The sequence below is a fragment of the Amblyraja radiata genome, chromosome 16 (assembly GCF_010909765.2).
Source record: "Amblyraja radiata isolate CabotCenter1 chromosome 16, sAmbRad1.1.pri, whole genome shotgun sequence".
NCBI lineage: Eukaryota > Metazoa > Chordata > Chondrichthyes > Rajiformes > Rajidae > Amblyraja > Amblyraja radiata.
This window is the reverse complement of record NC_045971.1, coordinates 3,766,555-3,790,119: the sequence shown is the minus strand read 5'-3', so window position 1 is coordinate 3,790,119 and position 23,565 is coordinate 3,766,555. Positions and strand designations below refer to the sequence as shown.

At 50.4% G+C, this 23,565-nt stretch overlaps 1 protein-coding gene across 12 annotated transcripts in view; it reads right to left on the bottom strand.

The window, feature by feature from the left end:
* The window catches only part of srcin1 (SRC kinase signaling inhibitor 1), a 343,123-nt gene that overhangs the window by 34,550 nt on the left and 285,008 nt on the right, over positions 1–23,565 (bottom strand). For 9 of the 12 annotated variants that reach the window (XM_033034920.1, XM_033034907.1, XM_033034908.1 and 6 more), the window contains 6 exons: positions 13,160–13,355; positions 11,248–11,446; positions 8,700–8,793; positions 6,504–7,411; positions 3,455–3,547; positions 2,176–2,216 (listed from right to left, as the gene is read on the bottom strand). In XM_033034920.1, coding sequence (XP_032890811.1) covers positions 2,176–2,216; positions 3,455–3,547; positions 6,504–7,411; positions 8,700–8,793; positions 11,248–11,446; positions 13,160–13,355 — 1,531 coding nt within the window. The remainder of the gene's footprint in view (positions 1–2,175; positions 2,217–3,454; positions 3,548–6,503; positions 7,412–8,699; positions 8,794–11,247; positions 11,447–13,159; positions 13,356–23,565) is intronic. The other 3 variants (XM_033034914.1, XM_033034917.1, XM_033034918.1) reach the window with 1 other exon arrangement.

Here is a 23,565-nt window from a genome sequence, read left to right as displayed (position 1 = left end):
ATGGTGTCATAGGTTATGGGGAGATGAAAGCCACTACTCTGCTTTCTGGACCAAGTCAATTTTGGATCCAATTTACCAATTGGTGCAGTGGAAGCACTTACTTTAGTCAGAGGGTGGTGAATCTGTGGAATTCACTGCCACAGAAGGCTCTGGAGGCCAAGAGAATGGATCAATTTAAGGCAGAGATAGATAGATTCCTGATTAGTACGGGTGTCAGGGGTTACGGGGAGAAGGCAGGAAAATGGAGCTAAAAGGGAAATGTAGATCAGCCATGAATGAATAATGGTGGAGTAGACTTGATGGGCCGAATGGCCTAATTCTGCTCCTATCACTTATAAAAGGACATACCTTTAGAAAGGAGATGAGGAGGAATTTCTTTAGGCAGTGGGGTGGTGAAACTGTGGAATTCACTGCCACAGAAGGTGGTGGGCAAGTCGTGGGGCATTTGAAAGGTGCATATTGCTAGATATTTTATGAGTTAGGGTGACTGAGGAATTCCCGGGATGGCGGGACTGTCATATGCTGAGAGAATGGATCGGCTGGGCTTGTATACTCTGGAACTTAGAAGGATGAGAGGATATCTTATTGAAACATATAAGATTTTTAAGGGTTTGGACACGCTGGAGGCAGGAAACATGTTCCCGATGTTGGGGGAGTCCAGAACCAGGGGCCACAGTTTAAGAATAATGAGTAAGCCATTTAGAACATGTGCAGGTACAGGATACTGAGTTGGATGATCAGCCATGATCATATTGAATGGCGGTGCAGGCTCGAAGGGCCGAATGGCCTACTCCTGCACCTATTTTCTATGTTTCTATGTTTGAACGGAGATGAGGAAACACTTTTTCTCACAGAGAACGGTGAGTCTGTAGAATTCTCTGCCTCAGATGGCGGTGGAGGCCGGTTCTCTGGATAGTTTCAAGAGAGAGCTAGATAGGGCTCTTAAAGATAGTGGAGTGAGGGGCTATGGGGAGAAGGCAGGAACGGGGTACTGATTGGGGATGAACAACCATGATCACATTGAATGGCGGTGCTGGCTCGAAGGGCCGAATGGCCTGCTCCTGCACCTATTGTCTATTGAATATCGGGGCAGCAGCTAGGTGATACAGCTGAGAGCAATGGGGCAATAGATGGGATGGAGTGCCCTGTCATCCAGAGTATCTAAGAGGGATACATTAATGGGACGGTTTCAGAGAAGTCCCTCTGAACAATCAGGTCACCCAGTAATCAACAGACTGCTTCTACTCGATACGATCGAACTAACTGGTCCAGAACGCAGCCGCCCGACTCATCACCCACACCAAATCCTGGCATCACATCACTCCAGTCCTCAAACAACTTCACTGGCTTCCCATCTCCCACCGGATCACCTACAAAATCCTGATCCTCACCTACAAAGCCCTCCACCATCTGGCCCCCCCATATCTCACTGACCTCCTCTCCCCCTACCGACCCTCACGGTCCCTCAGGTCCACATCAGCCGGTCTCCTCTCCATCCACAAGTCCAACCTCCGCAGTTTTGGGGACAGAGCCTTCTCCAGGGCAGCTCCCAGGCTCTGGAACTCCCTCCGCCAACTGATCCGCAATTCCGTGTCCCTCACCATCTTCCAGTCCCGCCTCAAGACCCATCTCTTCACCTCTGCCTATCCTTAGCCCCACGTCCCCCTCCCTTTTCATCTGTGCATTAATTGCCTCATATTGTGTTTTGAATTGAATTCTGTCTTTACTTTGTGTACTAGTCATGTCTCTACTATTTATTTCATTCCCCTTACATGTTTTTCCTCTACCTGCTAAATTTTTGTAAGGTGTCCTTGAGACTCTTGAAAGGCGCCCATAAATAAAATGTATTATTGTTATATTCATCCCCGGAGGTAAATTGGTTCATTTGGGTTTTGATTTGACCGTGCTAATTCATGGCCCGCAGTTAAAGTTAGGATCAGAACCGTGTGGGAAGGAACTGTAGACTTTGGTTTAAAGTGAAGATAGACACAAAAAGCTAGAGTCAGGCAGCGTCTCTGGAGAAAAAGGAATAGGCGACGTTTCGGGCCGAGACCCACCTTAGGGCTTGAGTGAAACGGCTCAGTATTGAGTGAAGATAAAGGCACAACCTTCCCCTCACGAGGGGGGGATGAGGTTACTGATGTGAAAATGGGAAAAATAATGAAATCTACTCACTTCCAGTGCCCGAACTGTCATTTACTGATTCAGATTTATCGCTGGGGAAAAATGAAAATTAGAATTGAAATAAGCAAAACCTACAGGTGACTTTTGCAGTCAGCAGATAAACGATACACGATTACAGTCAAGCCGACACAGGATAAAGGGAATAACGTTTAGTACAAGATTAAGTCCAGCTAAATCCCATTAAAGATAGCGCGAGGGTCTCCAATGAGGTACATGGTAGGCCAGGACTAGTTGGTGATAGGATGGTTCAGTTGCCTGATTACAGCTGGGTAGACACTGTCCCTGGATCTGGAGGTGTGTGTTTTCACACTTCTGTACCTTTTGCCTGATGGGAGAGGGGAGAAGAGGGAGTGGCCAGGGTGCGACTGGTCCTTGATGATGCTGCTGGCCTTGCCGAGGCAGCGTGAGGTGATAGATGGGAGTCAATGGAAGGGAGGTTGGTTTGCGTGATGGTCTGGGCTACGTCCACAATTCTCTGCAGTTCCTTGCTGCCTTGGACGGAGCTGTTCCCGACCCATGCCGTCATGCATACTGATTATATGGGCCTCGGAAAGTTATGGAATTAGACAATGATATAGAGGTGTAGACACACGGAACTCCGGATGCTGGAAACTGAAGGAAAATACCAGTTGGAGGAGGAGCTCAGCAGATCAGGCAGCATCTGTGGAGGGAATGGACAGGCGACATTTCGGGTCGGGACCCTTCTTCAGAATGCAGTCAACTGTCCCTACCCAACGTTTAAGGATAAAGGGGAAATCTTTTAGGACTGAGATGAGAAAAACATTTTTCACACAGAGAGTGGTGAATCTGTGGAATTCTCTGCCACAGAAGGTAGTTGAGGCCAGTTCATTGGCTATATTTAAGAGGGAGTTAGATGTGGCCCTTGTGGCTAAAGGGATCAGGGGGTATGGAGAGAAGGCAGGTACAGGATACTGAGTTGGATGATCAGCCATGATCATATCGAATGGCGGTGCAGGCTCGAAGGGCCGAATGGCCTACTCCTGCACCTAATTTCTATGTTTCTTTGACACAGATGCTGCCTGACCCACCCAGTTCCTCCAGCACATTGTGTTTTGATGTCGAATCAGATTGGGGTTTGAGAGATAAGGAGGACTTGTGGAAGCAGCAGAGAGAGAGATAACGTCTTTGAGCTGGAGATCATTTTAAGATGCATTCGTTTCTAGAAAGGGGTGAAGTTTACTGGTGTTTTGGCCAATAGGAAACCAGGTACCAGGATTGTGGTCGGAAAGCAAAACGATCAGTACTCTACCTGCTGGATTCTCCTTCATTCCCACGCAAGAGTGCATTTTGTACAAGTCCCGTCAAACTAGCTATCTGCTTCTCCATCGCTTCCATTCGTTCCCTGTTCATAAGAAGCAAAGGCATCAAGATACTGTCAAACATTGCAGCAAGCTCAGTGCAGCGTGAACCAATCTAACGCAGGATGGAGATGGTTTGGTGAGTCCAACTTCTGCAAAATCATTGCCTTGCGTTTAGTTCACTTTAGTTTAGAGATACAGCGTGGATACAGCCAATCGATAATCCAAGAGGAGGTTCACCAGACTGATCCCTGGGATGTCAGCACTTTCATATGAAGAAAGACTGGATAGACTCGGCTTGTACTCGCTAGAATTTAGAAGATTGAGGGGGGATCTTATAGAAACTTACAAAATTCTTAAGGGGTTGGACAGGCTAGATGCAGGAAGATTATTCCCGATGTTGGGGAAGTCCAGAACAAGGGGTCACAATTTAAGGATAAGAGGGAAGTCCTTTAGGACCTAGATGAGAAAATTGTTTTTTACACAGAGAGTGGTGAATCTGTGGAATTCTCTGCCACAGAAGGTCGTTGAGGCCAGTTCATTGGCTATATTTAAGAGGGAGTTAGATGTGGCCCTTGTGGCTAAAGGGATCAGGGGGTATGGAGAGAAGGCAGGTACAGGATACTGAGTTGGATGATCAGCCATGATCATATTGAATGGCGGTGCAGGCTCGAAGGGCCGAATGGCCTACTCCTGCTCCTATTTTCTATGTTTCTTTGCGTTCACACTAAAGATAAGACACAAGGCGCTGGAGTAACTCGACCGTTCAGGAAGCATCGCTGGACAAAAAAGGATGGGTGACGTTTCGGGTCAGGACCCTTCTTCGAGACTGGCCCCGACCCGAAATGTCACTCGTCCATTTCCTCCAGAGACGCTGCCTGATCCGCTGAGTTACTCCGGCACTTTGTGGCTATCTATTGGTATAAACTAGCATCTGCAGTTCCTTTCCACCTATTCACACTAGTTGTGTTATCCCAACACGGGCAGGTGGGACTAATGTAGCTGCGACATGTTGGCTAGTATGGGCAAGTTGGGCCGAAGGGCCTGTTTCCGCGCTGTATCACTCTATCCTACTTTCTCATCCACTCCCTACACACTAGAGGCAATTTACAGAGGGCCAAATAACCTACAAAGCCGCACGTCTTTGGGATGTTGGAAGGAATCGGAGCATCCGCAGGAAACCGACGTGGTCACAGGGAGAACGTGCAAACTCCACACGGACAGGGCCTGAGGTCAGGATCGAATCCGGGTCTCCGGCGATGTGCAGGTCTGCCGTGCCGTCCTATCTACACAAGCACTATCCCAGACTATATCGCTGGGCCACTGTGTGGCTGACAGGCTGTGTGGTTTGAAGCATGTTCCCATTGGCAAGCACTGAAGGGTCTTTAAACACTGAGAATGCAGGCATGCAGAGCGCTGTGCGAGGGGCTGCTTCAGGTCGGCCCTGTCACTGGGGATCAATGAGATAAATTGCTGCTGCCTGCGCGCTCACTCTGGTGAAGCTAACGCTCCAGGTCCCGTCGTGCGGCGAGACTAATCGGAAGCTGCATGTGGTCTGGATCATGCTTCACAGCTCAACCTTATGATTGCGCCCTCATAAGATGCGCCTTTCACTGCTGGAAGTGATGCCGGCAATGTTGGCAGCTGCAAGGTTGCCCGGACTGGACTCACCAGGTCACCTGCTGGTCTTATTCAATGGATCATTTTCCAAGGCTGCTCCTTCAATAGCCAGAAGGTCAAGACCAAAGATCCTATAGCGGAGCAAGATAGACCACTCCTGCTAAATGCAATGGGCTGGCGTGTAGTACGCAACGGAGCGGAACGTGGGCCTTTATTTCATCCATTTCTGTAACCAGACCCGACCCGACCTGACTCGCAGTGTAATCAACGTTGCGGGGGAACAGTTTGTGTCAATAAATTTAAATTCTGCAAAATGAGGAGAAGATTTTTACCAAATAACTTTTATATTTACGAGGATGTTTCCGTAACCGGCTCCCGTCTCCGCGCTAGTATCCTACGGGATCTTTGGTGCGGAGACGGAAGCCGGTTATGGAAATGGGGCCGAAAATTACCCATGAATCTGCCCATGACCGTACTACGTCTTTTCCATTGAGTGGACCATCTTGCTCGCTGTAGGATCTTTGGTCTTGACCGTCTGGCTATTGAAGGAGCAAACTTGGAAAATGATCCTAAGCGTCGGAAAGAACTGCGGATGCTGGTTTAAATCGAAGGCAGACACAAAATGCTGGAGTAACTCAGCGGGACAGGCAGCATCTCTGGAGAGAAGGAATGGGCGACGTTTTGTGTAGATCTCTCCGGAGATGCTGCCTGACCCGCTGAGTTACTCCAGCATTTTGTGGCGGAACTGAAGTTCAATGCTCTCAACCTCTGACCATCATACCACAATCGTGTGGAAGGCCTGAATAGAGTGGATGTGGAGAGGATGTTTCCACAAGTGGGAGAGTCTGGGACTCAGAATAAAAGGACACACTCTTAGAAAGAAGAGGAGGAATTTCTTCAGCCAGAGTGTGGTGGATCTGTGGAATTAATTGAATCCGAAGGTGGAGATTGACAGATTCTTGATTAGTGCGGGTGTCAGGGGTTATGGGGAGAAGGCAGGAGAATGGGGTTGAGAGGGAAACAATAGATCGGCCATAAATGAATGGCAGAATTGAGTTGATGGGCCGAATAGCCTCAGGTAAATGCCACCATCCTCTCCTTTCTCTGACCAAACAAATTTTGGATCCATATTTACCAATTGGCCTAATTGTGCTCACAGAAGGTAGTTGAGGCCACAGTTCATTGGCTATATTTAAGAGGGAGTTAGATGTGGCCCTTGTGGCTATAGGGATCAGGGGGTATGGAGAGAAGGCAGGTACAGGATACTGAGTTGGATGATCAGCCATGATCATATTGAATGGCGGTGCAGGCTCGAAGGGCCGAATGGCCTCTACTCCTGCACCTATTGTCGATGTTTCTATGTTTGAGTGCGGGCGTTACCTTGTCTCGGGGTCGTTGGGCGGCAGCGGGGAGCTGTAGCCGGACACTGGCCTCTCGCCGGGCCCAGGCCTCTCCGCGGGCCCAGGCAGCGCCTCGGGGGCCATGTTTGCCCGCGCTTTCCCCGTTCCTGCCGCCGCCGGGCCCTCGCCGGCCACGGCCACCGGCGCGGGATCCTTCCTGAAGGACTGCCGCACGGGCGGCGAGCGGCTGGACGCTGCGGAGTACGGACTGTGCGGGCTCTGGCCTTGCTGGACGTCCACCATGCGGCCGTCGGGGATCTTCTGAGGCGAAGACGGGCCCATCCTGTAGGCGGGGCCGGCGCCATAACCGTCGCCGTAGTTCGGCGGGCTGGGTTTGTAGAAGGAATCTTCTAGATCCCCGTGCAGCCCAGCGGCCGAGTAAGTACTGAGGGACCGGATGGAGCCGCGCCGGTAAAGGCCACTGCCGGGGTAGGAGGAGAAGGGGTCTTGCAGCCCGGCCAGCGACTGCGTGGAGGCGATGCTGAGGCGGCCGTCGTGCACCATGCTGTAAGGGTCGGCGTACAGGCTCTCGTGTTTCATCAACACCACGTTCTTGTTGCTCATGTCCTCGTCCGGCTTCACGTCGCGCCGCTCCAAGATGGCGCTGGCGCTGGGGCTGGGCGAGACGGGCTGCGAGACGGACGGAGGCATCCCCCCGGCCAGCCGCTCGGCGTGGTGCACCGGGCTGCCCGTGTAGGACGGCGGGCGCCCGCCGCTGTATGACATGCGGGAGCGGGAGGGCGAGGACGAGGAGGAGCAGGAGGACGACGACTGCTGCAGGCCCACCGCCGCGGGAGGGGCCGACACCAGGTGGTGGGGCGAGCCCGACGCCACGCTGCTCAGCCGGCGGGTGGGCGAGGACTCCCTCGACGTGTAGACCATCTCTCTCTGTGCAAGGAAGGGACACACAGAACACAGGCAAGGCGTCAACGCAGCAGCTACATGGTCAACTGGAGGACAAGCACCTCATCCTCGGCCTCCTCCGCCGTCAGAGTGAGGCACAGGGTAAACTGCAGGAACAGCACCTCGTATTCCACGAGAGAGTTCAAGTTAAGTAAGTAAGTTTATTGGCCAAATATTCACATACAAGGAATTTGCCTTGGTGCTCCGCCCACAAGTAACAACATGACATACAGTGACAGTTACGAATGACTCAGAAAACACTAAACATTAATAACAATAAAACATTAATGATAAAACACCATTGATCAAGCATGTGAACCAACAAAATACCAGATCAAAGGGAGGCTACAGATTTTTGGCTGTTGAGTAGAGCAACTACTCGTGGATAAAAACTGTTTTTATGTCTGGCTGTGGCAGCTTTGACAGTCCGGAGTCGCCTTCCAGAGGGAAGTGATTCAAAGAGTTTGTGGCCAGGGTGAGAGGGGTCAGAGATGATCTTGCCCGCTCGCTTCCTGGCTTAGATTTAGCTCTCAGGGCTAAAGGAATCAGGGGATATGGGGAAAAAAGCAGGAAATGGGTACTGATTTTAGATGATCAGCCATGATCATATTGAATGCCGAATGGCCTACTCCTGCACCTATTGTCAATGTTTCTATTTCGCTTGGGCAGCTTGCACCCCAGCGGTATGAACATTGACTTCTCTAACTTCATGTAACCCTTGCTTTCCCTCTCTCTTCATCCCTGTCCCTTCCAAGTTCTCCGGCCAGTCTTACTGTCTCCAACTACGTTTTATCTCTGTTTACTTTGTTGTCACCTTCTCCCAGCAAACAATGATCTATTCTACATTTTCCTTGATCCCCATTCCCTTTGTCCTATTTTCACACCTTACACTTCCTTATCTATGTATCTCCCTGTCCCTTGACGTCAGTCTGAAGAGCCGTCTCGACACGAAACGCCACCCATTCCTTCTCTCCAGAGATGCTGCCTGTCCCGCTGAGTTACAGGGAGAGGTTGAGTACACTGGGGCGACACGCGGGGGTGACACCTGTATGGTGGTGAGTAGTCGCGCAAAGTCCTGGTTGGCCGTTGGATTTTCAACACGTTGAAAATTTTCGGCGACCTGCTGCGACTGTGACGGGTGCCGGCAAGTCGCCGAAAAAAATCGCGTAAGTGGGACAGCCCCATAAGATTGATGGAGCGAGTGGCCCTTTCTGTCTTACACGAGGGAGCTGCCTAGCAAGGGGGACGCTGCGAGGATTTCTTTGAGTCCTACCCGTAGATCTCCATTGGCGATGTGGGAGACTGGATATGGTGCATAGATGGGGTCTTTCCTGAAGATTTTAATGATACTTCGATCTTGGATGTCCCTGCAAGAGAAAAGAAAACAGCAAATGAAAGATTGTGGATCTGGAGGGATCGCATGGATCCAGGTGGGAAAACTACACAAACACACATTTTATTTGTCGACTCCAGATTCCGGCCTTGCGATCTTCCAATCTTGGCAGAACGACTAAGCCTCGGGTTACTGGGAACCCTGCGGTTCATATGTTTGGCGAAGTTTAGAGGCACGGTGTGGAAACGCGCCCTTTGGCCCACCGGGTCTGTGCCGACCAACAACCCCCGTCCCCTAGGGCTAGTGGAGTCGAGGGATATGGGGAGAAGGGGTTATTGATAGGGGACGATCAGCCATGATCACAATGAATGGTGGTGCTAGCTCGAAGGGCCGAATAGCCTCCTCCTGCACCTATTTTCTATGTTCCTATGTTTCTAACTATCCTACACAATAGGGACAATTTACAGAAGCCAATTCACCTGCACATCTTTGGAATGTGGGAGGAAATTGGGACACCCGGACAAAACCCAGACAGCACCCGTTTTCAGGATCGATCCCGGGTCTCTGGCGCTGTAAGGCAGCAACTCTACCGCTACGCCATTGTTCCGTTCAGTTACAAGTGGTGGGCGGGAGGAGGGGGGGGGAGGGGGGGGAGGGGGGCGGTCAGAAAAGGCTGAGGGTGTTCAACATCACTATAGAAGCAGGTCTTGATAAGCTCCCTCCACAATGGTCACATTCACGACCAACGCCTGCTCGATTAATACATTATTTAATGGATGGCTCAGTTTACCAGTGCAAATACCAGTGGAACTCCCAATGGAACTCCAGAACCCTGCCTTCCTTTCTCCTTCTCCAAGGCCCATTCCATGCAAAGCCGCTGTTGTGATATCAGTTCTGATCACATGCTCTGTAATGTCTCCCAGATCCCAATGTTCCATCCTTACAATAATAATAATAATAATGGATGGGATTTATATAGCGCCTTTCTAATACTCAAGGCGCTTTACATCGCATTATTCATTCACTCCTCAGTCACACCCGGTGGTGGTAAGCTACTTCTGTAGCCACAGCTGCCCTGGGGCAGACTGATGGAAGCGTGGCTGCCAATCTGCGCCTACGGCCCCTCCGACCACCACCAATCACTCACACACATTCACACACATTCACACACAGGCAAAGGTGGGTGAAGTGTCTTGCCCAAGGACACAACGACAGTATGCACTCCAAGCGGGATTCGAACCGGCTACCTTCCGGTTGCCAGCCGAACACTTAGCCCATTGTGCCATCTGTCGTCCATCTTACACGCTCTTACAGTTTATTTACAATCTACTAGGAGCTCAATAGAGTCAAGGAGTCAAAGGACATGGAAGCAGGACTTTGGCCCAAGTCCAAGCTGGAGTAGCTCAGCTAGAAAATGCTTCTTCTCCAGAGATGCTGCCTGACCCGCTGTTACTCCAGCAATATGTGTCTACCTTTGGTGTAAACTGGTCTTCTGCTGTTCTTTAAACCTCTCTGTTTCTCCACACTCTCTTACAGTTTATTTGCTTCCTTGACCAAGGTTTTGGTCACCAGCTGCGAGGCTGTCTGACAGTGTGACGTCAAATCCTATTGAACCGTCATCCAGTAAAGTGCCTTTGCATGTACACAAAAATGCTGGAGAAACTCAGCGGGTGGCAGCAGCATCTATGGAGCGAAGGAAATAGGTAACGTTTCGGGCCGAAACCCTTATGGGTTTCGTCCCGAAACGTTGCCTATTTCCTTCAGGATTTCGTCCTGAAACGTTGCCTATTTCCTTCAGGATTTCGTCCTGAAACGTTGCCTATTTCCTTCAGGGTTTCGTCCTGAAACGTTGCCTATTTCCTTCAGGGTTTCGTCCTGAAACGTTGCCTATTTCCTTCAGGGTTTCGTCCTGAAACGTTGCCTATTTCCTTCAGGGTTTCGTCCTGAAACGTTGCCTATTTCCTTCAGGGTTTCGTCCTGAAACGTTGCCTATTTCCTTCAGGGTTTCGTCCTGAAACGTTGCCTATTTCCTTCAGGGTTTCGGCCCGAAACGTTGCCTATTTCCTTCGCTCCATAGATGCTGCTGCACCCGCTGAGTTTCTCCAGCACTTTTGTGTACCTTCAATTTTCCAGCATCTGCACAGTTCCTTCTTGAACACAAGTGCCTTTGCATGTTTGACTTACTTAAGGCGGCTATATAAATGCAGGCGGTTGTTGTCACCCATTCCGCTGACTGGATGGCACGCAACAAAAAGGCTTTTCCTTGTACCTCGGTACATGTGGCAATTAACTAAAGCAATAATGAAGGAACAGCCATGGTGAAGACACCTAACTACACCCCATTGCTGACAGCATCATGGCATCTGTACGTTGGAGACAAACGCTCGCCAGGCCTCAGGAGAGAACGCACCACACAGTAACAGGGTGGGAGCGCCATGTTTTTGTTGTTAGATCGTTGACCGTTTGATCAGCATCGCTCCCCCCTTACCTCACATCCTCCAGCTCGTAAAAGATGTTCCTCGACTCGTCCTTGATGAGGATGGCGGTGTTTGGCGACTTCAGCATGCCCATGGTGAGCTTCTGCGGGAACATGTGGACGATCAGCGCGTGCAGCGTGTCCATGCTGCCGATCTCGTGGGTGATGTGTACTCGCCGTGTCTCATCACCAAACTGGAGGAACAGCACCCCTGTCAGAGAGAGACACACACACACACACACACACACACACAAACAAGACACGATCACAAGTGTACTGGTGTAATCACAAGCCCCCCCCCCCTACACCTGGGCAATAGGCTTCTGCTGCTTACACGCCAGCCCACCGTAGTCCTCTTTGGGGAGGAGGTCGAGCAGGGGATGGCCTGGTCTGTTTGCTCCTGGGCCTGGCCAAGCTGGCCACTCGTGGGTCACGGAGCCAGGCAGAAGGGGGCTTGGCCCGAGTGGACCGCCTGCCCCCTTTCCAGGTCTAATGTCCGCGCCAGGGCGTCCCTCGAGAAGGTGTCCACAGGGGATGTCCGGGACCGCTGGCTGGGGGGAGGCGCGGGGGGTAAGTCCGGCAGGGGAGAGGTGCGGGGGAGAGTGCGGGGGGGGGGGTGGTGTGGAGGGTAGGTGCGCGGGGAGGACCGGCGGGGGGGAGGTGCGGGGGATGGGGGGGAATGGTGCTGGGGGTAGGTGCGCGGGGGGGGGGGGGGGGTGAGGGGGGGGGAAGTCCGGCAGGGAGGAGGTGCGGGTTGGTGAAGGGGGTTGGTTCGAATGCATCCTGGACCAGGATTGTAGTGCAGTTATTTAATATTTAGTATATTCGGTATTTCGGAATATTTAAGAATATTTATCATTTTTGTATACTGTGGTGGGTGTTGTACTGTAAATATTATTGTTGTAAATAATTGATTCAATTCATTTTTGGGGGGAAAAAAAGAATGCTCACTATAGTTCTCTTCAATTAGTTCCACCGGATACAATGCCAGGTGTTTCACATTCTTGCACCTTGCTCAAGGGTGATGGTTTTAGTTTAGTTTAGAGACTCAGCATAAAACCAGGCCCTTCGGCCCACCGAATCCGCAGCGGCCAGCGATCACCCCGTATACTAGTTCTACCCTACACACTGGGGACAATTTCCCCAAAGCCAATCAGCCTACATAGGTTTCCTCTTTGGGCTGTGGGAGGAAACCGGAGCGCCCGGAGAAAACACACAAGGTCATAGAAACATATAGACAATAGGTGCAGGAGTAGGCCATTCGGCCCTTCGAGCCAGCACCACCATTCAATATGATCATGGCTGATCATCCAACTCAGTATCCTGTACCTGCCTTCTCTCCATACCCCCTGATCCCTTTAGCCACAAGGGCCACATCTAACTCCCTCTTAAATATAGCCAATGAACTGTGGCCTCAACTACCTTCTGTGGCAGAGAATTCCACAGATTCACCACTCTCTGTGTGAAAAATGTTTTCCTCATCTCGGTCCTAAAAGACTTCCCCCTTATCCTTAAACTGTGACCCCTTGTCCTGGACTTCCCCAACATCAGGAACAATCTTCCTGCATCTAGCCTGTCCAACCCCTTAAGAATTTTGTAAGATTCTATAAGATCCCCCCTCAATCTTCTAAATTCTAGCGAGTACAAGCCAAGTCTATCCGGTCTTTCTTCATATGAAAGTCCTGCCATCCCAGGAATCGGTCTGGTGAATCTTCACTGTACTCCCTCTATGGCAAGAATGGGGTGAATGTGCAAACTCTGTACGGGCAGCATCCATAGTCGGGTCCCTGGTGCTGTAAGGCAGCAACTCTACCACTGCCCCATTGTGCTGCCCCTTGTTGTCGGTTCCAACGGCTGTTGCCCTGTGAGGAAGGTTGGCACGAGAAGTGGCGGGGCTTTCAACCTCATGCGGTGGTGGGCCTACCTGGTGAACGAAGCTTGGCCTGGCTGGTGGACCTGGACAGAGGCAGGCTCTGCCGGAAGCGGTTCGATCGGGTGAAACCCATTGGGACTTGTGCCTCCGACATGGTTTCCAACGACTCTGCCGATGCATATGGCAGCTTGGCCGCCTGGTCCGCCAATCCCGACTGCTGGCTCTGGGAATGGCGTGGACTCCGGGTCTGTGCGTGGCAGAGAGAAGGACAGAGGGGGAGATCAGAACATAGCACGATACAACACAGGAACAGGCCCTTCGGCCCCATCATGTCTGTGCAAAGCATCATGCACATTCAATCTGCACATCTGTCTGCATATCTTCACATTTACTTAAGACTTTAGAGATACAGTGCAGGTAGAGACCCTTCAGCCCATCGAGTCCGCGCCGGCCATCGATCACCACGCACACTAACGCTGCCCTACAATCTAGGGGCAATTTTACCGAAGCCAATTAATCCTTTCAAACCTGTACGTCTTTGGAGTGTGGGAGGAAACCGAAACACCTGGAGGAAAACCCACGCAGGTCACGGGGAGAGCGTACAAACTCCGTACCGGCTGTATCGCTGGGCCACAGCGCTGCCCCAATCTGCATCCCTCCATTTCCTCCCTGTACACGACGTGTCCATGTAAATGTCTCTTAAACGCTGCTAACGTATTTGGAGTGTGGGAGGAAACTCGAGCACCCGGAGAAAACCCACGCAGGTCACCGGGAGAACGTACAAACTCCAAATAGACAGCACCCGTAGTCAGGATCGAACCCGGGTTTCTGGCGCTGTAAGGTAGCAACTCTACCGCTGCGCCACTGTAAACATCGACTCCATCCACGGGTTGCCATAGATGTTAATGGCACCGTGCTGCCCTTAATAACTTGCTGTTAGTCATCTTGTAACTTGTGAGATATGAGCCTTGCTGGCAGGTCAACGTTCACATCCACCACTGGACTGCATCCTGAGATGGAGGCGGTGAACAACCTTCTGGAACCTCTGATGTCCATCAGATCAAAGCTCCCCCACAACGCTGACTCATGCAAACCTCACATCCCTTCATCTTGAGCCAATGAACACAAGGTCCCAACTTGAGAATTTAATAAATACGATGAATTAATCATTCAGGTCTGCAGTGCGTAAATGGAGAAAATATATTCAAAGCAGCAAGGCCTTGGTACCTGTGGCACAGGAAGGAATCGAATGGGGCGAGATGTGGATGAAGATACAAAGTGCTGGAGTAACTCAGTGGGTCAGGCAGTATCTCTGGTTTAGTTTAGTTTATTGTCACATGTACCGAGATGCGTGCTATCCAAGACAATACATGGTTACAATCGATCCATTTACAGTGTAAGGATGAATGGAGATTTAAGAGCGTGGTGTGATTGCAATATGAGTTTGTAGGTCTGCTTCTGACGCCTATGTTGGGCGCGGATAGGTGACGTTTTGGGTGGGGTCCCTACTTCACATTGAAGAAAGGTCCCGACCCGAAATGTCCTCCATCCACGTTCTTTACAGATGCTGCCTGGCCTGCAGAGTTACTCCAGCACTTTGTGTGTTGTTTTATAAACCAGCACCTGCAGTTCCTTTCACCTTTATGAAAGATCTTTCCACACAGATCTTTAACAACTCCGCTTTTCGAATGCAACTTATTATTTTTTGGTATTTTAGGTCGCGCTAGGATGTCGTTTCCGGCTGATAAACCTGCCTGCCCCCTGCGTGCTCTGTCATCACTGCTTGGATTTTATATAACTCAGTCTCCACTGAACACCGTGGTGGTTCAGTCCTGCATAATCGCATTTACCGCACAGCTAACCTGCCTGTCACTGCTGATCGAACGCACTGTTTCCCAGCTTTGCATCCCTGTCTCTACACATCCATCACATCCCCAACTCTGGCACGCATTCCTCATCTCCTTTACTTCCAATCCCGCCTCACCTCGAATCCCCCTCTCATAGAAACATAGAAATTATGTGCAGGAGTAGGCCATTCGGCCCTTCGAGCCTGCACCGCCATTCAATATGATCATGGCTGATCATCCAACTCAGTATCCCGTACCTGCCTTCTCTCCATACCCCCTGATCCCTTTAGCCACAAGGGTCACATCTAACTCCCTCTTAAATATAGCCAATGAACTGTGGCCTCAACTACCTTCTGTGGCAGAGAGTTCCAGAGATTCACCACTCTCTGTGTGAAAAATGTTTTTCTCATCTCGGTCCTAAAAGATTTCCCCCTTATCCTTAAACTGTGACCCCTTGTCCTGGACTTCCCCAACATCGGGAACAATCTTCCTGCATCTAGCCTTTCCAACCCTTAAGAATTTTGTACGTTTCTATAAGATCCCCCCCCCCCAATCTTCTAAATTCTAGCGCGTACAAGCCGAGTCTATCCAGTGTTCTTCATATGAAAGTCCTGCCATCCCAGGAATCAGTCTGGTGAACCTTCTCTGCACTCCCTCTATGGCAAGAATGTCTTTTCTCAGATTAGGAGACCAAAACTGTACGCAATACTCCAATACTCTCCTGCCCGCTCCCCCTTCCATCCTCGCTCTCTGCGGTATACCCCAACTTCTATTTCAGCAGTAAAGTCCGAGAATCGTTCAGCGTGGAGACAGGCCATTCAGCCCGCAGATTTAACACTGGCCATCGGACACCCACCGAACAGTGAAATCACATTTCTCATGCTCCCCACATTCCCGTTAAATCCTTGCAGACTCCACCACTCACCTACACATCAGGGGCTATTTACAGTGGCATGATTTTGGGAAGTAGGTTAGAAACCAGAAGGTCAAAACTCATGGGTTTAGAGTTTAGAGGTACTGTGTGGAACCAAGCCCTTCGGCCCACCGAGTCCATGCAGCCCATCCATCACCTGTTTACTAGTTCCATGCTATCCCACGTTCACATTCTATACAGTCGGGGCAATTGACAGAAGCCAATTAACGTGCAAACCCGCGCGTCTTTGAGATGTGGGAGGAAACCCACGTGGTCACAGGGAGAACATGACGATGCGTGCTGTCAGTACGGAGCTTGCACGTTTTCTCCCTGGGACCACGTAGGCTTCCTCCAGGTGCTCCGGTTTCCTCCGACATTTCCAAAGAGGTGAAGGTTTGCAGGCTAATTGGCCTCTGTAAATTGTCCTTGGAATGTGGGATGGAACTAGTGTACGAGTGATGGCTGGTCGGCGTGGACCCGGTGGTCCGAAGGCCTTGTTTCCACGCCGTAAACTTAACTAAACAAATGGCCGTTATCTCCACAGCAAGGAGGTGGGGGGGGGGAGGGGGCGCTCAGCTCCACGAGTATAGGAGCAGGGAGGTTCTACTGCAGTTGTACAGGGTCTTGGTGAGACCACACCTGGAGTATTGCGTACAGTTTTGGTCTCCTAATCTGAGGAAAGACATTCTTGCCATAGAGGGAGTACAGAGAAGGTTCACCAGACTGATTCCTGGGATGGCAGGACTTTCATATGAAGAAAGACTGGATAGGCTCGGCTTGTACTCGCTAGAATTTAGAAGATTGAGGGGGGATCTTATCGAAACTTACAAAATTCTTAAGGGGTTGGACAGGCTAGATGCAGGAAGATTATTCCCGATGTTGGGGAAGTCCAGAACAAGGGGTCACAGTTTAAGGATAAGGGTGAAATCTTTTAGGACCGAGATGAGGAAAACATTTTTCACACAGAGAGTGGTGAATCTGTGGAATTCTCTACCACAGAAGGTAGTTGAGGCCAGTTCATTGGCTATATTTAAGAGGGAGTTAGATGTGGCCCTTGTGGCTAAAGGGATCAGGGGGTATGCAGAGAAGGCAGGTACAGGATACTGAGTTGGATGATCAGCCATGATCATATTGAATGGCGGTGCAGGCTCGAAGGGCCGAATGGCCTACTCCTGCACCTATTTTCTATGTTTCTATGAGAGTGCAGAAGGTCGGAATTCCCACAGTCTATAAGTTATGCCCTCTCGTCCTGATACAAATTCCCTTTTGAAGACAAGGTTTCCTTGGGACCCGGTGGACCGCGGCCTCCAGGGGGAGCCGCTGAGCCGGCCCCTGCTCACCCCGCGTGGACCAGACACCGTGAGGATGAAGCCGGTGATGGCGACGGTGGTGACGGGCGACGAGAGAGGCTGGCGGGAGGGGCGGGGGGGGGGGAACCAGGACCCTGCCTATCGCCCCCTCAAGGAGGCACCGACCAGGGGCACGAAGGTGGATCGGTGCGGAGAAGGATGTGGTGTCCAAGGGGTGGGAGATCCAGGAGATGACTGGAAGCCCGCAGCTGGCCCGGGCTAGCCTGGACCAGGCACCGCTCACAAGAAACTGAACCTGGACCAAAACATGGTGCCTCTTGTTGGCGGCTCAGTAGACTGTTTCAGGACACTTGCTGATGGACGATGTGCTTGTGTACCCAGAGAAACATGATTTATAAAAAAGAACAGTCAAACAGTATAAAGTCTGTGCGGGGTCGATGTGCGACGTGACCATCTGAGGGGGACAGTTCATGGGTATGGGGGGCACTCAGCAGGGCCGGTTCAGAGCCGCGGTAGCTCTGGGGATGAAGCTATTCCTGAGTCTGGCAGTGCGGGCCTTGTAACGTCTGCCGGAAGTTAGGTGTTCGAACAGACTATTGCAAGGGTGTGAGGAGTCTTTGTGAATGCTGAATGTATGGGAACACTGTACTGGGCTGTAGTCCACTATGCGTTTGTTCGTGACAACGAAAGCACAAATGAACCATTAAAAATGTCTCTGAATCAAAAACGTTTCTTTTATCAATGCGCCACTTGCATCCTTAGCCCAGAATTTTAAATCCATCCTCGACCCATTTGCCAGTGGGAACTGGTGACTTTTGTTGACCCTCTCCGAACCTCCTCATCAATTTCCATCAAATCTATTCTCCACCTTAGGTCCAGGGAGCATCAACGTCCTCACCAACGTCGCCTCCGGCAGCACAGAGCTACTTCAGCCTTGCACCAGAATGTCCCCCTATATCTCTGCGTTAAGGGACTGTCCCATTTACTCGACTCTTCAGGCGACTGCCAGGGACTAGTTTTAATGGAATTCACCATGACTCCAGGCGACAACCTACGACAGCGCCTACGTCAGCCTTCGATGGAAAAATTGTCGCAACTGTCACCGAGAAATTTCCAACACGTTGAAAGTTTTGTGGTAGTCTCCCCCAAAAAAAATTGCCTTAGTGGGACCGGTCCATTAAAGCCTGTGAAATGGGGCCGAAAACCTACCCCGTACAGTCACCAGGTTCAGGGTCCTCAGGGTCCTCAGGGAGGTGTCTCTAGAAATAGTGGATGCATTGGCGATCATTTTCCAATGTTCAATAGATTCAGGATCAGTTCCTGTGGATTGGAGGGTAGCTAATGTTATCCCACTTTTCAAGAAAGGAGCGAGAGAGAAAACGGGGAATTACAGACCAGTTAGCCTGACTTCGGTGGTGGGAAAGATGCTGGAGTCAATTCTTAAAGAGGTAATAATGGGGCATTTGGATAGCTGTAAAAGGATTAGTCCAAGTCAGCATGGATTTATGAAAGGGAAATCATGCTCGACTAATCTTCTGGAATTTTTTGAGGATGTGACAAGTAAAATGGATGAAGGGGAACCAGTGGAAGTAGTGTATCTAGACTTTCAGAAAGCCTTTGATAAGGTCCCGCACGGGAGACTGGTGACTAAAATTAGAGCATATGGTATTGGGGGTAGGATGTTGACATGGATAGAAAATTGGTTGGCAGACCGGAAGCAAAGAGTAGGAGTGAACGGGTCCTTTTCAGAATGGCAGGCAGTGGCGAGTGGAGTGCCGCAAGGCTCGGTGTTGGGGCCGCAACTGTTTACCATATATATTAATGATTTGGAAGAGGGAATTAGGAGCAACACTAGCAAGTTTGCGGATGACACAAAGCTGGGTGGCAGTGTGAACTGTGAAGAGGATGTTAGGAGGTTGCAGGGTGACCGGGACAGATTGAGTGAGTGGGCAGATGCGTGGCAGATGCAGTATAATATAGATAAATGTGAGGTTATCCACTTTGGCGGCAAAAACAAGGGGGCAGATTATTATCTCAATGGAGTTAGGTTAGGTAAGGGGGAGGTGCAGCGAGTCCTGGGTGTCCTTGTACACCGGTCACTGAAAGTTGGCGTGCAGGTACAGCAGGCAGTGAAGAAAGCTAATGGAATGTTGGCCTTCATAACAAGAGGATTTCAGTATAGGAGTAAAGAGGTTCTTCTGCAGTTGTATAGGGCTCTGGTGAGACCACATCTGGAGTATTGTGTACAGTTTTGGTCTCCTAATTTGAGGAAGGACATCCTTGTGATTGAGGCAGTGCAGCGTAGGTTCACGAGATTGATCCCTGGGATGGCGGGACTGTCGCATGAGGAAAGATTGAAAAGACTAGGCTTGTATTCACTGGAGTTTAGAAGGATGAGGGGAAAACCTTATAGAAACATATAAAATTATAAAAGGACTGGACAAGCTAGATGCAGGAAAAATGTTTGCTATGTTGGGCGAGTCCAGAACCAGGGGCCACAGTCTTAGAATAAAGGGGAGGCCATTTAAGATTGAAGTGAGAAAAAACATTTTCACCCAGAGAGTTGTGAATTTGTGGAATTCCCTGCCACAGAGGGCAGTGGAGGCCAAATCGCTGGATGGATTTAAGAGAGAGTTAGATAGAGCTCTAGGGGCTAGGGGAATCAAGGGATATGGGGAGAAGGCAGGCACGGGTTATTGATTGGGGAAGATCAGCCATGATCACAATGAATGGCTGTGCTGTTTCGAAGGGCCGAATGGCCTCCTCCTGCACCTATTTTCTATGTTTCTATGTTGCTAGAGGCAAAGATGGTCTGAGCTCTATACATCCCGGGTCACGATCCACATCAATGTGAAGTGTACTCCCGTGTACGTGAACCAAAGCTGACACCAGCTCAGCGTGTGCCAGCCTTGTCTACGATGAAGTAGACTCGGTGAGTGAGAAGCTCATCAGTCGGCACTTCTCACACCGAGCCACTGACACGTGTAATATTTATACTGACAAGAAACTATTTCTGGCCTCCCAGACAAAACAGATGCGGCGCAGTTTTTCTATTTTGGCTGAAGCTCGGCAGAACCAAACTGGGGAAACGCAGTTGGTTTCATCCCTTCAGATAAGATTTGTGTTGGTGCCCAGCGGGATATGGGAAGCTGCAATAATATCCCAACCAATGGAGATCTCCGTGAAGATATTCAATAATGAAGTAAACATGACGAACAATTGTTTCTTTAGACACAACACAGATTTAACCATCGAGTCGCCTTCAGAGTGAAGATAGATCCCAACCCAAAATGTCTTCTGTCCATTTCCCCCCAAAATGCCACCTGACCAGCTATCTTACTCCAGCACACTCTACTTTGTTTAAGATTCAAGCATCTGCAGTTCCTTGTATCTCTAATTAAGCAATTGGCTTTGTTTAGTTGAGCTTATTGCCACATGTACCTAGGTTCAGTGAAAAGCTGTTTTGCTGAGTTCGATCTAGTCAGCGGAAAGACTATACACGATTCCAATCGAGCCGCTCACATTGATCCAGTTACAGGATATTAGGAAATAACAGTTTAATAACATGGCTTAAGGGGCCCAACGTTAGCCAGTTACGACAGGTCAGTGCCCTTGGGTATTCTTCATCCATGCGGCTTCAGTCTAAGCTATCATCTGATGCGTACACACACCCTTGCAGCCCACGCGTACACACACCCTTGCAGCCCATGCACACAATCTCCATCCCACACATGCAGCCCCAGAACCTCCCAGCACCAAGCATCACATGCACACGGTCCCTGCCCTGACCTGTGCCCCCCCCCCCCCCCACAACAATACAGACGCAAATAATTGCAGATTCCGATTTACACCAAAGATAGACACAAAATGCTGGAGTGACTCAGCGGGTTAGGCAGCATCTCTGGAGAGAAGGAACGGGTGACTTTCAGGTCTGGCGACTTCTCCAGACAGTCTGAAGAAGGGTCCAGACCCGAAACGTCTCCCATTTCTTCTCTCCAGCGTTACTGTCCCGCTGAGTTACTCCAGCACTTTGTGTCTATCTTCAGTGTAAACCAGCATCTGCAGTTCCTTCCTACACACACACGCACGCACGCACACACACGTGCACACACGCATACACACACACGCACGCACACACACGTGCACACACGCATACGCACGCACACACACGTGCACACACGCATACATACACACGCACACACATGCATACACACACACACACGCACACACACACGCACACACACACACACATACGCACACACACACACACACACACACATGCACACACACGAACACACACGCACACACACACACACACACACGCACACACACATACACACACACGCACACACACGAACACGCACATGCACACACACACACACACACACGGATGTATAAAACTTTTCTGGTGGTCAAGGCCATCAGATTAAATAGAATACTAATACTCTGATTGTGCAAAAGGACACATTTCTATCCGTGTCGATAATCCCGCCTGTGCCAAGCAAGCAGAATTTCATTTGTAAACTTGTAAAAACTTGCGTTTAAAAGGATGTGGTGCTTCAATGGTAGGGCAGAGACTTCAGCAGTTTGTTGTATCAGTGATGGGCACCTTTGCTCATCTGAGACGTTCCCAGCTTCTTGAATAAAACTTTTGTGTTTGAGCACTGAATGAATAATCACTCAACCAATCCTCTGAAGATCACATAATACTGGCTTTGTCTGAAGCCACAACAAATGTGTGGGAATCTCAACAATGTTAAGACTGCAGCAGCTGAACTGACAGCTGGAGGGTGGATGAGGTCTACATCAGACCATCGTCAGAGAGAAATCTCCTCAGAGAGGCGGGGGGGGGGGGGGGTGTAAACAAAACCCAGCGGAAACAAACTGCTTTGCTGCAAGACCCCTGCCTCTTCCGCTGAGAATGGGCTGTGATTTTTCCAATTGCGCTTCAGGGCGGTTCGGCAATGCTCGAGTCTGGTGTACATGCGGGCAAGTGTTTTCACACTTGGGCGGCACGGTGGCGCGGCGGTAGAGTTACTGGCTCCCAGCGCCAGAGACCCGGGTTCGATCCTGACTACAGGCGCTTGTCTGTACGGAGTTTGTACGCTCTCCCCGTGACCCACGTGGGTTTTCTCCGGGAGCTCTGGCCTTCTCCCACGTTCCAAAGGCGTGCAGGGTTGTAAGCTAATTGTAAGCTAATTGGTCAAATTGTAAATTGTCCCTAGTGTGTGTTGGATAGTGTTAGTTTGCAGGGATCGCTGGTCGGTGGGGACTCGGTGGGCTTGCTTACGCGCGACAGGTGGCACAATGGGCTAAGTGTTCGGCTGGCAACCGGAAGGTAGCTGGTTCGAATCCCGCTTGGAGTGCATACTGTCGTTGTGTCCTTGGGCAAGACACTTCACCCACCTTTGCCTGTGTGTGTGGATGTAATTATGTGAAGCACTTTGGGGTCAATGCAAGTTGACTAAAAATGTGCTATATAAATAAAGAAATTTTAATTTTAATTTAATTTTAAGTTGGGCCGAAGGGCCTGTTTCCATGCTGTATCCCTTCATGACTATTATTGGAGATGCATGTTCTCCAGGGATGCTCTGATTTGCTCCAGTACTTTGTGTTTTTTTTTAAAGTTAACCAGCATCTGCAGTTCCTAGTGTTTAAGAACGAACTGCAGATGCTGGAAAAATCGAAGGTGGACAAATATGCTGGAGAAACTCATCGGGTGAAGCAGCATCTATGGAGCGAAGGAATAGGTGACGTCTCGGGTCTATAGATGCTGCCTCACCCGCTGAGTTTCTCCAGCATTTTTGTCCACCTTCTGCAGTTCCTCGTGTCTGCTGGAAGGAAGGTGTCAGGAAGGATGGTGCGTTCGTGGCTGAGCAATGTGCGTGAGGGACAGGAGAAAATCAAAGCCGAGAAGCCAACACAAGCAGGGCTTTGACAGATGGATGTGTTTGTCATGGCAGCGTGATAGAAGATGCCGGCCACCCGTGGACAGCCACCCGCCCGCTGCAATGGCCCCCGCGTGGAGCCGGGCTCGTGATGGACTTGGCCGGCACACACGGCATCAATTATTCAACGCAGCAGATGGAAGGCACTTGTCATTTGTTGGACGGGACGTGAGCGGAGAGATGCTGCAACTACATCCACAGGGAGTAGCTCCCGAGACATCCCACAAAGCCCAGCTCCTCGCGGGAAGGTGAGGGGCCAAAGCGAGCAAGTGGAGCGCGGATAGGACCAGGGGCCAAGGGTCGAGGCAGCCAGCGTCCAGGCACAAGACCACTCCTAGCATCAGTCACTCAGTAACACCACGGGCAAAGTGGTACACACTGCTTAGACTGACCAGAGAGAACTATGGAGAGAGGGTGGAGAGAGTGTGAGGAGAGAGAG